The following is a 13,544-nucleotide window of genomic DNA, read 5'->3' on the forward strand; positions in this document are numbered from 1 at the left end:
TCAAAATTCAACACGGGCGTCAACCTTAAAGAAGCTGTATGAATTCTCATGGGAAGCTGCTTCTTGCTTCCTTAATGTCAGCTGGGCAACCCTGTCCCCGACTCCCGAGAAGGGCAAAGTTGGCAGCTGAGCTGACACATCCGGGAGTGGGGGGGGGGGCCTCTGTCCAGGTTTCTGGACTCTTGGAGGGGCTGTGGGAAGAGGACCTCTTCCCAACCTCCATTCCTCCCCTTCTTTGCTCTCCACCTCATCAAGGAAATGGGCGCAGTGAAAGCTAAACTTTGGAAGTCTCTGCCACCAAGTTGGACGGCTTAAAGAGAGAACTGGACAAATTCATGGAGGAGACTCTAAATTAAGGTTTCTAGCCAGGATGGCTCTGCCCTGCCTGCACAGTCAGGCAGCAAGGCTACTGGAGACCCGTTGCTGGAAACCCCAAGAGGAGAGACTGCTGGTTGCTTGTTCTGGCTCAGCTTCTGGGCTTCTCTTTGGGGGCATCTGGTTGCCCGCTGTGAGAACAGGAGGCTGGACTAGATGGGCCATGGGCCTGATCCAGCCGCCAGGCTCTTCTGGTGGTCTTAGTTTCTCCACTCAGATGTGCAGCACCCCAGTAGCTGGTGTAAACAATGGAGGGGGGGGGGCGAAGAGAAACTCTGGAAGCCGCTCAAGGGCTGAGAACCCCCCCCCCCGGCCTGGCCCAAAGGCTTAATGTCTGGATAATTATTCTTTTTTGGAGCGGATGTTTCACAATGTCTGTAAAATGGGCACAATGAGGCAGCAGCGTCCCCTTTCAAGGACCCTGCCTTTGCAAGTTCTCTCAGCGCCAGCTAATTTTGAATTGTGAGGATTAGGAAGGGACAGCTGAGCCCATCGTTGCAAGTACTTAGCACTGGCCCACGGTCCTGCAGCCTGATGGTTTTGATCCCTTGACCCTCCGACCTGCGTTTCACCACATACTTAGCAAGGCCCAGGTCTTCCAAACAGGGGTGGGGAGCAGCATGACCCCGGCCCATCTCCCTGATGCTGCCAGCGCTGCTGTTGCCTCCGTCCAGACGGGTGAGAAATCACCAACAGCTGGGCTTGGTGGGAAGGGCCAGCCCAGGGTAACCAGATCTCCCCCCTCCCTCCCAGGGCTGCGGCATTTGGGGCTGGGGCTCAGGGTCAGCAGCAGCATCCCTCGCTCAGGGGTTAAGCGCAGGGCAAGAGGAGGGTTAACTACCAGCCAGTGCCCTGTAAATCATTTCACTTGGGGAGGAAACAGCAAGACAAAGCCGAGGGGAGGGTGGCAAAGGCAGAACTCCAGAAGGAAGGGGCAGGTTTAGCTTGGAGAAGGCGAACTCTACAGTTCTAGGTGGGCCGGGGGGACGGGGACGACGACCAGAGAAGTGGAACTGCCCCCCAAATGCAGAAGAGCAAGCTGGTGGCATGGAGCTGGAGGAGAACCAAGGAACTTTCAGAAGGTGGAAGGAAAGGAGGGGAGAACTCGGGCGCAAGACCTCCTTCATCGTTGTCTTCTCAGTGACCTGCTGCCAGACGGTGGCCTCCTTCTCCTAGCATCCCCTGCAGACGCCAGAATGGATCAGGCCCACAGTACGTGCCAAGCACCACTTGGGAGATGCCACCCCTGTGCATTTGGTTGGCAAAGGGGAGCCCAGAACCAGAGGACAGCCATTCGGATCTGAGTCGGGGCCTCCTCTCTCGATATGCTGCTAAGGGTTTATTCAGTTAAACCCGCTAAGCTGTCAAAAAGGGAGATTGGCCCACCAAAGGGTTTTGCAAGGTCAAGGCCGGATCCAGAGGCCGTTGGGCACTTTCAGGTGACAGCGGAGAAGGGGCACATGAAATCTGAGGTGGCACAAAGCAGGAATGGGCTGCAAAACATCCAGAGACATCTACATTTTGCTGGGCTGGGCAGAGAGTGGTGGAGTGGACCAATGCCAGGTGGGACCCGCAGGAAAATGGAAAACCTCGTGATGGCATCGCAAAGGAAGATATTTATGGGTACGCAATAAATTGGCCATGGGGATACCTCCACAGAGGCTCTGGGGCTTCAGAAAGGAGAGTTGCTTGTCTCAGCACCAGGAAAGGCGTCGAGTGTGGGCCAAGTGGCGCTCTGGGCAACCTGAGCTGGCCCAACACTAAATCAGCAAAGAGGATGGCAGGCTGGAAATGCCCTGGAGAACCGCGTGAAGGAACTGGGCGACCCCCATTAAAGACGTGGGGCAGAAAAAGGCAGCAGCCACTGAAGCCAAAGACCCCAGTGCCACAGAATCACAGGACTGTAGAGTGGGAAGGGACCCCATGGGTCATCTAGCCCAACCCCCAGAAATGCAGGAATCACAACGAAAGGATCCCAGTGAGCCAGTAGAGAAGGCATGGGCAGCGGAAATGGGGAGGGGGCTGCAAGCAGGCAGGTCTTGGCTCCACGTGAGGAAGGCCTCCTGAATAAAGGAAGTGGCCATCTGAAGCAGTTGACCTACGGAACTCCCCCCCACAGGAGGCAGGGATGGCTTTAGATGATGATGATGAAACACCTTTATGTAGGACAGGGCTGTCAAGACCTTCTAGGCAGGATGGCTCTGCCCTGCCTCCACATTGGGAGCTAGCGATGCTTCTGGACAGCAGATGCTAGGAACCACAGCAGGGGAAAGGGACCAGTTCTGATCTGCCGCCCCTTTCAATTCTAGAGTCCAAGAGCTGGATGGAGCCTAGATCCCAGAGGCTCCCAAATTTGAGGCTGGAGGAGAAGAACCACCACCCAGGACTGTGCAACCCAACATCCCAGCTTGAGAAGGGAGGTGTCTCTATGACAGTCCCCGATTCAAGGGCCCCCTGGACCACAGAGATGGCCAAGACAGGCGCTGACGGCTGGAGCCTGAACCTCGGAGACCTCGTTCCTCTTCCTCAAATCTTTCTCTTCCCACCGTAACTGGGAAATGACCCGCCAGGGGGAGGGCAGCATGGAGTGCCAGCGTGGCAGTGATTCGTGTTGGACTAGGACCCGGAAGGGACGAGGTTCAAATCCTCCCTCGGCCACGAAGCTCACTGGGTGTGAACGTGGGGGCCAGTCACCGCTGCCTCGGCCTGGCCTCCCTCGCAGAATCGCAGTGGGGATTAAAAGAGGAGAGCCATGGGCTGGGAGGAAAAGCTGGGAAATAAACGCAATGGATAAATGAACAGGGAAAGGCTTGCCCTGGAGGAAGACATCGCCGAGAACTCTGCAGGGCTAAGAGGAATTGGCGATGGAGTTGGCACGGAGGGAAGGGATAGAGCCCCCTCCCCTTTGAGGGCCGTCTCCAGCTGTGGGCATGAGGCCAGAGCTCAGGGGCACCTGTTACGTTTCCAGGAATCAAAGAGGGCAGGCGGGGCGGCTGGTTCACAGCCCAGCCTGCATCTGCACGGACGGCCCCCTCCCCAGATACAAGGAATCCGAAGGACTCCGGGCGGGGATGTTGCTACATGCCCCCCCTCCCATTTTCTGACAGCTGCCCAGATGGCCACCCCCATTGGCTGCAACAACAGCTCCTAATTGGCTGCGAGCCGGGGGGGGGCACCCATCTCCCCCCCAAGCAATCAGGAGCTCATGACTGCATTATGCCCATTATCTCTGGTGGAGGGAGAAGGGGGGGGGCTGGAATGAGGATCATTATTTGCTCATCGCTCCTCATTGGAATTCTGACACCCAAAAGGGGGGGGGGGTGGAGAAGAGAGGGGGTGGGCTGGGGGCTGACGGAGATTAATCTCCCCAGCCAGCACAGCAACTGCCACTTGGTAAACGTGCCTGAGCTGGCGGTGCATTAAATCACTGCACAGGAATGGGGAGGGGGGGTGGGCTGGGCTGGGCTCCCTCCCTCCCTCCCTGCAGGGATTCCAACCTCAAGCCCCCCCCCCCAAGGCTGAAAACGGGAGTGTCGCTGCCACCCACTGGCCAATCTGAGAACTGTGTCTTTTCTGACTGGTGCTAGGAGTCCCGTCCCCCCCAGTTCCCACTGTTTGGGGTGGGGGTGGGGGGGCAGATGAGGACAACATGAGACTCTGACTTCCTGCTCTCCCAGGAAATGCTGCTCAGCTCTGGCAGGAGGGACAAAATGGGTGTGCATTTTTTCAGCTCTTTTATTCCAAAAAATAGACTCGTATTGAAGAGAAGGCAGGGCTTAAGTTAAAAGGCGGGAGGGAGGGCAGGCGGGGGGGGGGGTGGCGATGCTGGGGCTGCAGCCCGTCCGAGGGCCCCCCCCTACCTCCTCTTCTCCTTCACGCTGTAGTTGAGCAGCAGAGGCGCCGGCTGCAAAGGGAAGAGAGGGAAGGCAGGGTGAGTGTCTCTGATTTTCCGGGGAGAGGGGGTCACCACCCACCCACGCCCCACATACCTTGCCAAACCAGCGAGAAAGCCAGAGCTGCTTCAGGGTCATGTGGTCGGGGAGCACCTCATTGTTGAACAGGATCTGCACCTGGAGGGGGGCGGAGTCCCGTCAGCACCTGCCAGGTGGAGCCCAGGCTGCCTCTCCGCGCCTGAGAGAGGGCCTCACCTTCCTGTTTCCTCGCAGGCAGACCACCTGCTCACCCGCCCACCCTCCCCGGGGACTGCAACCTTTTTTGACCAGTGGACGCATTTCTGATTTTGAGAGGGTGCTGGGGGGGGTGGCAGTCACAAAACAGCTGCCATGGGGGGGGTGGCCCAACACAAAATCTGCTCATTTCTGCTGGTCCCGGTTGCAGAGATCAGGCAATGCTGATTTTAGAAGCTTGGGGTTCCTGAGTTGAAAGGGACCCAAAGGGTCATCCAGTCCAACCCCCTGCCACGGATTCCCCTCCCTGCTTCCTAACAGTCACAGGGAGGGCAGGGGAATGCAAGGGGGTCACATCTCACATAAATCACTTGGGGGGTTCCTGGACGTTTAGCCCCATAACTGTCTTTCAAGGAAGAAGAGAGGTTGACTGTTCTTTGGTGGTCCTGTAGAAAGTAAAAGACTTCTGGGAAATGATATATAATGAATTGAAAAAGAGGTTGAAGATACCTTTCCCCACAAAAAAACAGAGGTCTTTTTTTCTTGGATTAACAGGGGAGGGAAGACCTAGGGACCTAAAAAGGTTATGCAACAACAGCTGCAAGGATGCTGCCGGCCCAGAATTGGAAACAGGAGAAGATACCAACAAAAGAAGAAGGGATAATTAAGATGAGGGACTATGCCGAAATGGCAAAGATGACTGCGAAGATCACGAGATCAGGATGAGAAAAATTTTGAGCAGGAATGGAAAAGATTTATAGATTATTTAAAAGACCACTGTAAATATATTAAAACGTTAGCAGGTTTGATATAACATTCATGTAAGCAAATAATTGGAAATAAAGATAAACAAGAGGGAAAAACCAAGAATTTGGAGATAAAATGAGATGCAAGAAATTTTGTGGGGAAAGATCGGAATCCAGGGGAGCAGCAGGGGGAGGTCTATATTGTTCGTTGTTTTTTGTGATTGATTGGAAAAACATTGAATTTATGAATTATTGTGATTATACAATTTGAAAATAATTATTTACTTATTTTTAAAAAGAGAGAGGTTGACCATTTTGGGGGGCGGGGGGGGGAGCTCACTGTTGGAGCACCTGCCCAGGATCAGCAACAAAGGTCTTTGCAGGTGGTCTTTGCAGCCCGCAGAAGTCAGGCTGGCAACTCCCCCAACCCTTTCCAGGCAGAGACCTTACTCACGTGTTGTAACGCCAGCTCTAATCGGCAGCACAGAACCCGGCGGAGGTGGCGGATCTGCGCCCGTACCGAGCAACGAACGTATTTGTGCTGGGGGAGGGAAGGGAAAATGAAATGGGGGGGGGTGAAGGGAGAGGCAGCTGGAAAGGACAGAGGCAGCCCCCCTCCCCTCCCCTCCCCACCAGCCCTGGGGTGTTTTCTCTCACACAAATGCCCCCCCCCGGGTCTCTGTCTCAAGGAATGGCAAATGGTGCCAAGAGGAGGGAGGGCATGTGTGAGTGCCTGGGTGGGGAGCCCCCCCACGCTCCTGCCATCAGCTGCCAGCCTCTCACTGCAGGGTCACCGGGGGGGGGGGCTGAGGGCAGGGCCATCTTTACCCAAATGTATTCTGGGGGCACGTGAAATGTATACCTACTGTATACCAGTCCCTCTTGATTGGTGGCAGTAAAAAGCAATGAAGCAAAAGCCCCATCGCTCTGTTACTCCTTAGCGTTAAATATTCCTGACCAGTCAGGAAACAAAAGCAGTCATTTCTCCCCCCAAAAAGGTCAACAAAAAATCCTGGGGGTGGCTAAACTTAATTTGGGGGCGCCGGGCGGATCTTTGCACCGCTGTCCAAGGGGGAGATGGCAGAGCTGGAGTGGGCCAGGGGGGCCGGAGGTCAGAGGGGGCTCTTTTCCCACCTGGCCAGGTCTCCAGGCCCCCTTGTGCCACAGCCAGAGCCCACCCAACGCCTCGGCTTCCTCACCTGCAGAATGTGCTTGTTCTTCTCTTTCCCAGAACTGCAGAAAGAAAGAAAGAGAGAAAGAGAGAAAGAAAGAAAGAAAGAAAGAAAGAAAGGGAATGAGAGCCACGCCAGCAAGCTCTCTCCACGCTCTCTGCCCCACCGGGGGATGTGCAGAGGACTGGGGGACCCACAAGATCCCCTGCAGGGGAACATGGCACTCCTCCCCAAGGGAAGAGAAGGAAACCATGCTGAGGGCAGGAGCTGTCGCCCTCCTTTCCTGGGCACTCCCCCCCCTCCCGCTGGAGAAGAGCTCCTGCGATTTACCAAGAGGCTCGGCTCTTGCTCTGTGCGCCCCCCCCCCCCCAGAAAGGCCGGTGGTTCCTTGCCTTGTTTGTGGAGGAAGCGCCAGAGTGCCCCCTAGTGCTACGCTGGGGCACCGCAGCCTGCCCTGGAGGAGGGAGAGGGAAGAGTCCCCACTGGCAGGCAACCTGTGGGGCGCTGGGTGCTCCCCTCTCTGCTTCTTGAGGGGCACAAGAAGCCAGGAGCTGGGAAGAACCACCGGCCATCTTTTGCAAACCCCCCCCCCACCCAGTGGGAAAGCGCCTGCCCCCCAGCAGCAACAAGAGCCTTGAGCTGAAGACCAGGCAGGGCTGGGGGAGCACATGCCCACTTGGCCAGAAGGCTCACTGGACGGTTGCCCTGCTGGCCGCTTCCTCTTCAAGGGATGCCAACAGATAAACTCCCTCTTTCAGCCCAGAGGCTGCCTCCCCCCCCCCCCCCAGCCACAGAGGGGCCCGTAGAGTCAGCAACTCTGGGTTACTCAAGCAAGCGAGTCAAGCCACGCGCTACAGGGAGGCAAACTTTCACTGCGCCCCCCCCCATCCTGCTGCCTCAAGTTTCCCTGGGACCCTGCAAGCCTGTCCTGCGCTGTGTCCAGGGCCGGATGGAGGTTGGATGAGGCCCTCAGCTACTGAAGGTAATGGGGCCCTTTCTATGTCCAGCTGTCCTTTGACAACAACAAATTGTTGCTTGTTTTTTGTTGAATATATGCTATATGGTAATTTATGGACCTAATAGGTATCTCAAGCCATTTGCACATAACAAAATACGTATTTTATCAAAGTAATTGTTGAACTGAAATACAATTAAGAAGAAGTATATTAACAGTGACATACAATTAATAAGTATATTCATAGTGAAATTATTATTAAGCTCCAAATTTAAAAGATTTTGCATATTTTAGGGAGCAGGCTAGCAAGTGGGGCCCATTACTTACACCATAGGAGCCTACAAAACACTGTTGCTGTATATAGCTTTTATTTGTTTTTTATCTTGAATTTTGGAAATGTACATCCAGTTTTTCCCCCTTTAAATTTCTTGGGGGGCCCCTTGGGGCCCAAAGCTAGAGCTTGTTTAGCTTATAGGTAAATCCGGCACTGGCTGTGTCCCCGAGACCCACTCCTGCTGCTGCCCCACAGAGACTGCCTGGAGGTGCAAAGGCACAGTTTTGCCCCCCCCCCCCAGCAGCTGCACCTCTAGAGACAGGGTTGGGCAAGGACTGGAACCTTTCCCAGGTCTGTCTCCAAGAGCCCCCCCCCCTTGATCGCACTCCCCCCGGCCTCCCCCCCCCCCTCGCCATCCTCACCTCTGTTTCTCCAGGCACAGCAAGACGTGCTCGTCGAAGCGGTAATAATGGGCCCGCGAGTGGTCAAAGGTGGTGTAGGGCAGGCCCACGCGGTCAGAGGCCGAGTCTGGGGGGACAGGCGAGGAAGCAGTCAGGACCCCTGCGTCCCCTCCCTTTCTGCGGAGGAGGCCTGGCAAGCCACCCCTCCTCCTCCTCCGGCCCCCCACCCCAATTCAGGCTCCTTTGCCTCAGTTCCCTGCTGGTGTTGATGCAGGGGGGGGTGTCAAAAAGAAAGCGCCCCCACCTTCGTTGCTGGGTTGGCTGACGCGCTCCAGGCCGCGGGACTGGTAGAACTCTCGGATTCTCTTCTCCTCGCCTATGGGGGGAGAGGGGGGTGGAAGAGAGTCGGCCTTCGCTGGAGTCATGGGGAAAATCCCAGCCAGCCTGCACTGACCCTCCAAAAGGGAGGACCCAGGGAGAGAGAAGGATTGGGGGGGGCCTGTCTCTTTCCTATGCCTGGGGGAGGCCCCTCTCCAAGGCTCAGGTGCCTCCCGGGGGATCCTGCCTGAATGGAGCTGGAAGGCTGAGCTCGGGGGAACCCCCTGCAAGCGGATGTGCGTGGCCCTCCCAGCGTGGCCCCCCCCAAGGCACCAGGGGCAGCAGGCAATGCCCCTCCTCGCCTCAAAGGCTCTCCCCCCTCCCTCCCTGCACTTACTCTCCTGCAGGCCAGGCACCAGCTTGTAGACGATGTCCTGCATGACGCGGTCTGGCTTGAGGTTGAGCAGGGGCTGCGTCTCGTGGATTTTGGTGCTGCACATGGGGCAATACTTGCTGGTCTGCAGGTACTTCACGATGCAGCTCTTGCAGACTGAGAGAGAGGGAGGGGGGCACCGTGAGGCATCCTGAGCTGAACTGGGAGGGGGTCCCGCCAGGGCAAGGATCCGAAAGGCGGCCAGCCCAAACTCCGCACAGAGTCCCTTTCCCTCTCGGCCACAGGAATGACCAGGAGAAGAAACTCAATTGATCTTTAAGCTTCAGAGGTCCCCAAACTTTTTTTGGATCCCCTCCCCAGAGCCGTAGCCGGGAGATCTTGTGCCCCTGGCAGAACTGTCCAGATTGCACCCCCCCCCCCCGCCACAGACAAATGAGCTCTTCTTTCAAACTCTCCTCCAACCCCCACTTCCACCCATTCAATTCACCCTCTATTTAAAGCCATTTTTTAATGGGGAAATAATCAATATTTATATTTATGGACATACTTTTAGCCAATTTTGCGCCCCCACCCATTGCCTGTGGCCCTGGTGGGGGCCCACCTCACCGCCCCCTAGCTACGGCCCTGCCCCTCCCCCTTGGTTCTGCAGGATCATCCCCAGTGCCCCCTACCCTACGAAAAGTGTTTTTCAAAACAGCAGTTTGCAAGACACACCCAGGAAGATAACACAATAAAACCCAAAACAATTAGCTTCAAAATCTAGCTGAAGCTATTTAGATTATTAATTCAACAAAACTGATGAATGTGTGGACCAGGGATACCAGCATTTCAGAGTCTGATGGTTACTTAAACCCCCAGCACCCCAGTTGCCTCCTCATCTCTTAGCACCCCCCCCCAGCACCCAGGGATGCTGCCACCTACTTTGGGAACCACTGGCATCGCCCTCAGATGGCTGTTAACCAGAAGGTTGGGGCTAGACGATCCTCGGGGTCCCTTCTGCTTCGGAAGGGAACCCCCCCTTCCTGCTTGTGCATGTCAGACAGCCCCCCCCCCGGATCTCTGCTTTCCAATGTTTCCCTCCAGACAAGGAGGGGGAGCACCCCATTCGCAGTTTCCGTGTGAGAGAGGAAGATTTTGAGGTGGTGTGATCTTAACTTCAGAGCACAACCTCCACCTGCACTGCCCCCCCACCCCCTGCTAGCTCTGGTCCCCCTACTGCTGGCATGTGGCCCCTGGCAGATTTCCTCCCAAGGGAAGGTGGCCCTCATCTGCAAAAGGCTGCTCCTTCTGTAGCTGAACACACCTCTCTTTGGTCAGGAACATGTCTCTCCCCGCTCCCCCCCCCGGACAGTCAGCCTGACCCCCCCTTTCCCCCCTGGTGCTACTCACAGGTGTGCAGGCATTCGGTGATGGTCGTGGCATCGATGAAGTATCCGGCGCAAAGGAAGCAGACAATGTGCTCGTTCAGCTCCTTCATCTTCACCCTCACCTCCTCCTGGGGACAGGCAGGTGGATTAGACCAGGGGTGGGCAAACTAAGGCCTGGGGCCCGGATCCGGCCCAATTGCCTTCTCAATCTGGCCCCGCGAATAGTCTGGGAATCAGCGTGTTTTTACATGAGTAGAATGTGTCCTTTTATTTTAAAAGCATCTCTGGGTTATTTGTGGGGCATAGGAATTCATTCATCCCCCCCCAAATATAGTCCAGTCCCCCACAAGGTCTGAGGGACGGTGGAGCAGCCCCCTGCTGAAAAAGTTTGCTGGCCCCTGGATTAGACAGATGGGGGGGGGACTCCTCAGCCCCTCCCTCCCAGCTGCCCAAGAGAGCTGCTCCTCTACCATCTCTCTGTCTCTCCATAGAATTGTAGTTTGAGAAGGGACCCTCAGAGTCATTTAGTCCAACCCCCTCCATTGCTAGCCCAGTGCCCACTGGTCAAAGCCTTAGCCCCTTGTTTGAAAGACGGGTCCCAGGGGCCCCCCACCAGCCTGCTGGAGGGGCAGCTTGACCCACACCCTTGTCCCTACATGCAAGTCCAGATCTAAAAGGCCCGAGTTCAAAACCCGGCTCTGCCACGGCCTCTTTTTCTAAGTCTTCATTAAATCTCCCTCTCTCCCCCCACCCCAGCCACAGAACAAGCCTCCCCAAATGAAGACGTGCTCTGTGAACACCCCTTTTCCCCTGCGGATCGTGTCCCGCCTCCATTCCTGGGCCTTGGTTTTCCTCATCTCCTCTGAATATTGGGTTGAACTGATGCCATTCCCAGGGTGTCTGTTCTTGTCCGTTTACGCCCATTTAAACCACCCCCACACCAGGCAGGATGCCCTCATCTCCCACTTGATGTCCCAAAGGGAAACCAGCAAGCAGGATCCGAGCACAAGAGCAGCCCTCTCCCCTCAGAGTTGGTGGCCATGACTGCCTCCTGTGGCAGTGAGTTCCACAGTTTAACTATGCGCTGTGGAAAGACGAACTTTCTTCCTCTGTCTCACAAGAGAGGGAGGGATGCCAAAGTTTGGACCTGCCTGGTGACAGGGGAGAGCAGCTTGCCTGCCTTTGGCATGCGAGGCTTCAAGCCCCCAGTTCTTCCTCCAGTGGGCGCCCGGCTCAACAAACTACAACTCCCATCATTCCTGGCCATTGGCTGGGCTTGCTTGAAGTTGTAGTTCTGCAACACCTGGAGGTCAAAGCTTCCTCCCAGCCGGCACAGAGGGTGTGGCTCTGAAATCAAGAGCTACCCTTTGGTCAGGAAATGGCCCGAGGTGAGTCTCAGTTTGCCTGCCTGAGAAATGGGGACAATAACAACTTGCTCTTCTCAGGACAAAGTCTTGCGGCACCTGAAATACCAGCAAGTTTAGTCCATAAATGTCACTTCATCCGGCAGCCCCTGATGATGCCAGGACAGTGCAGTGGTTAAGCGTTGGACTGGGAATTGGGAGACCCGGGTTTGAATCTCCACTCAACCAAGAAACTCACAGGGTTGTGGTGGTAAAATGGAGGAGGAGAGAACCAAGAGCTCCTTGTGGGGAGGTGGGGAAGGTGGCAATAACAAATAGGAAACAAAATGAAATATCTGTAGGAAGCAAATCTGTCTGTGGCTAATCTGCCACAAGACTCTTTTGACTGCATCCAACCGATAATGCCACACTTTGAGGTGGCAAGGAAGGTGGCATGGTCTGGGTGCTCATGGGGTTCAGGCAGGGCCAGATTGAGGTTTGATGAGGCCCTAAGCTACTGTAGGTAATGGGGCCCATTCTATGTCCAGCTGTCCTTTGTGTTGAATATATGCTACATGGCAATTTACGGACCTCATAGGTATCTCAAGCCATTTGCACATGTTGCCATGCAGCCAGTCCACGCAGAATGTAGGCACCCTATATCTAGAAAGGAGCAATCCAGGGCTATTTGAGGGAGCAGGCGGGGCCCATGTCTTACATCAGAGAAGCCTACACAACACAAAACACTGTTGCTGTATGTAGGTTTTATTTTATTTATTTTTTATCTTATATTTTGTAAATATACATCTTTTTTTCCTTTAATTTTTTTTGGGCCCCCCAAGAGAGCGGGACCCTAAGCTACAGCTTGTTTAGCTCACAGTAAATCCAGCACTGAGTTAAGGCAAAATCCTCAGAAACGAGCCCCGCCCGTTTCGTGGTGGCAGGTGGCACCCGAGAGAAGGAAGGGGCATGCACTGCAGGGGCTGGACTAGATGTCCCTTGGGGTCCCTCCCAACTCTACAGTGCTAGCAGGCACGACCCACCGAGGAGTGCGGCTCCTGCGCCTTTAACAGGGAAGGGACCCCACAGGGTCATCCAGCCCAACCCCAGAAGCCTCTCTCTCTCTCCCCGAGGGGCATCTCCTTAGCTCCGCCCCTCGCGCTCAGGGGCGGGGTCACGCCTTTCCCCGCCCCCTCTGCGCACGCTGTCGCGGCTCCCCTGCTGCGCATGCGCACGGGCGCCAGGCGCGAGGCGCTCCCGCGCGGCCCCCGCTTCCCCGCCTGCCGGTCCCGCCGGGGCCTCACCTCGTTGCGGAGCGGGTCCATCTTGTAGACGGCCTGGAGCTGGTTGCGGAGCCGCATCGCGATCGCCATCGGGCCCCCCTGAGGAGGAGACGCCATCTTGGAGCTGCCTCGCCCACTTCCGGGTTGGCCGGAGGGCGGGGCCCGTCGCCGCGGCAACGGCTGCTGGCGTCACGCCGAGGGGAGCGCGCGGGGCACGCTGGGAGTTTTAGTTGGCGGCCGGGCAGGCTGCCGTCCGTCAGGTCGAGAGAGAGAGAGGGAGAAAGATTTCCTGCTGACCAGCCAGAAGATGGAAAGTCTTTTTAAATGGTATAATTCGGAATGTATAATTGGCTTTATTATTTGTATTATGATGTGGCAAGATTTGATATGTTATTATTAATTCGAGTGTTGTTAATGAAAAATTAATAAAAATTATTTTAGAAAAAGAGAGGGAGGGATGAAAGGGCGACTCCCGCCCCGCCCTCGTTAACCCCTCCTGTGCCGGGCGAAGGAGCGGCCGCGTGCAGTTCCCGCTCTGGCCACGAGGGGGCAGCAGCAATGCTCGACGGGGGGGGGCAGAGGATCCCCGTCGGATCCGGCCGAAGGAGCCGCGGATCTCCCGGCCAGGGAAGCCCGCGAGCCAGACGTGTCCAGCCCGGAGGAGAGGGGACGGGAGAGCCTCGAAGGGCCGCCCCGTCGAAGAGGGCCCGAGCTTGTTCCCCGCTGCTCCAGGGGGTGAGACCCGGACCCAAGGATTCCAACGATCAGAAATTAAGTTCCGTCTAAATA

At 56.0% G+C, this 13,544-nt stretch overlaps 1 protein-coding gene across 1 annotated transcript; it reads right to left on the bottom strand.

Annotated features, from left to right (window-relative positions):
- Nucleotides 1-4,092: 4,092 nt before the first annotated feature.
- PCGF1 (polycomb group ring finger 1) lies at nt 4,093-12,923 on the bottom strand. Its single transcript, XM_033161174.1, has 9 exons — nt 12,777-12,923; nt 10,152-10,257; nt 8,766-8,918; nt 8,355-8,426; nt 8,072-8,177; nt 6,448-6,481; nt 5,703-5,789; nt 4,365-4,445; nt 4,093-4,279 (listed from the first exon to the last, which is right to left on the bottom strand). Exons 1-9 carry the CDS (start codon nt 12,870-12,872, stop codon nt 4,232-4,234), a joined length of 783 nt encoding a protein of 260 aa, XP_033017065.1. The 5' UTR covers nt 12,873-12,923; the 3' UTR covers nt 4,093-4,231.
- Nucleotides 12,924-13,544: the final 621 nt, after the last annotated feature.

Source organism: Lacerta agilis, chromosome 9 (genome assembly GCF_009819535.1).
Source record: "Lacerta agilis isolate rLacAgi1 chromosome 9, rLacAgi1.pri, whole genome shotgun sequence".
Taxonomy (NCBI): Eukaryota; Metazoa; Chordata; class Lepidosauria; order Squamata; family Lacertidae; genus Lacerta; species Lacerta agilis.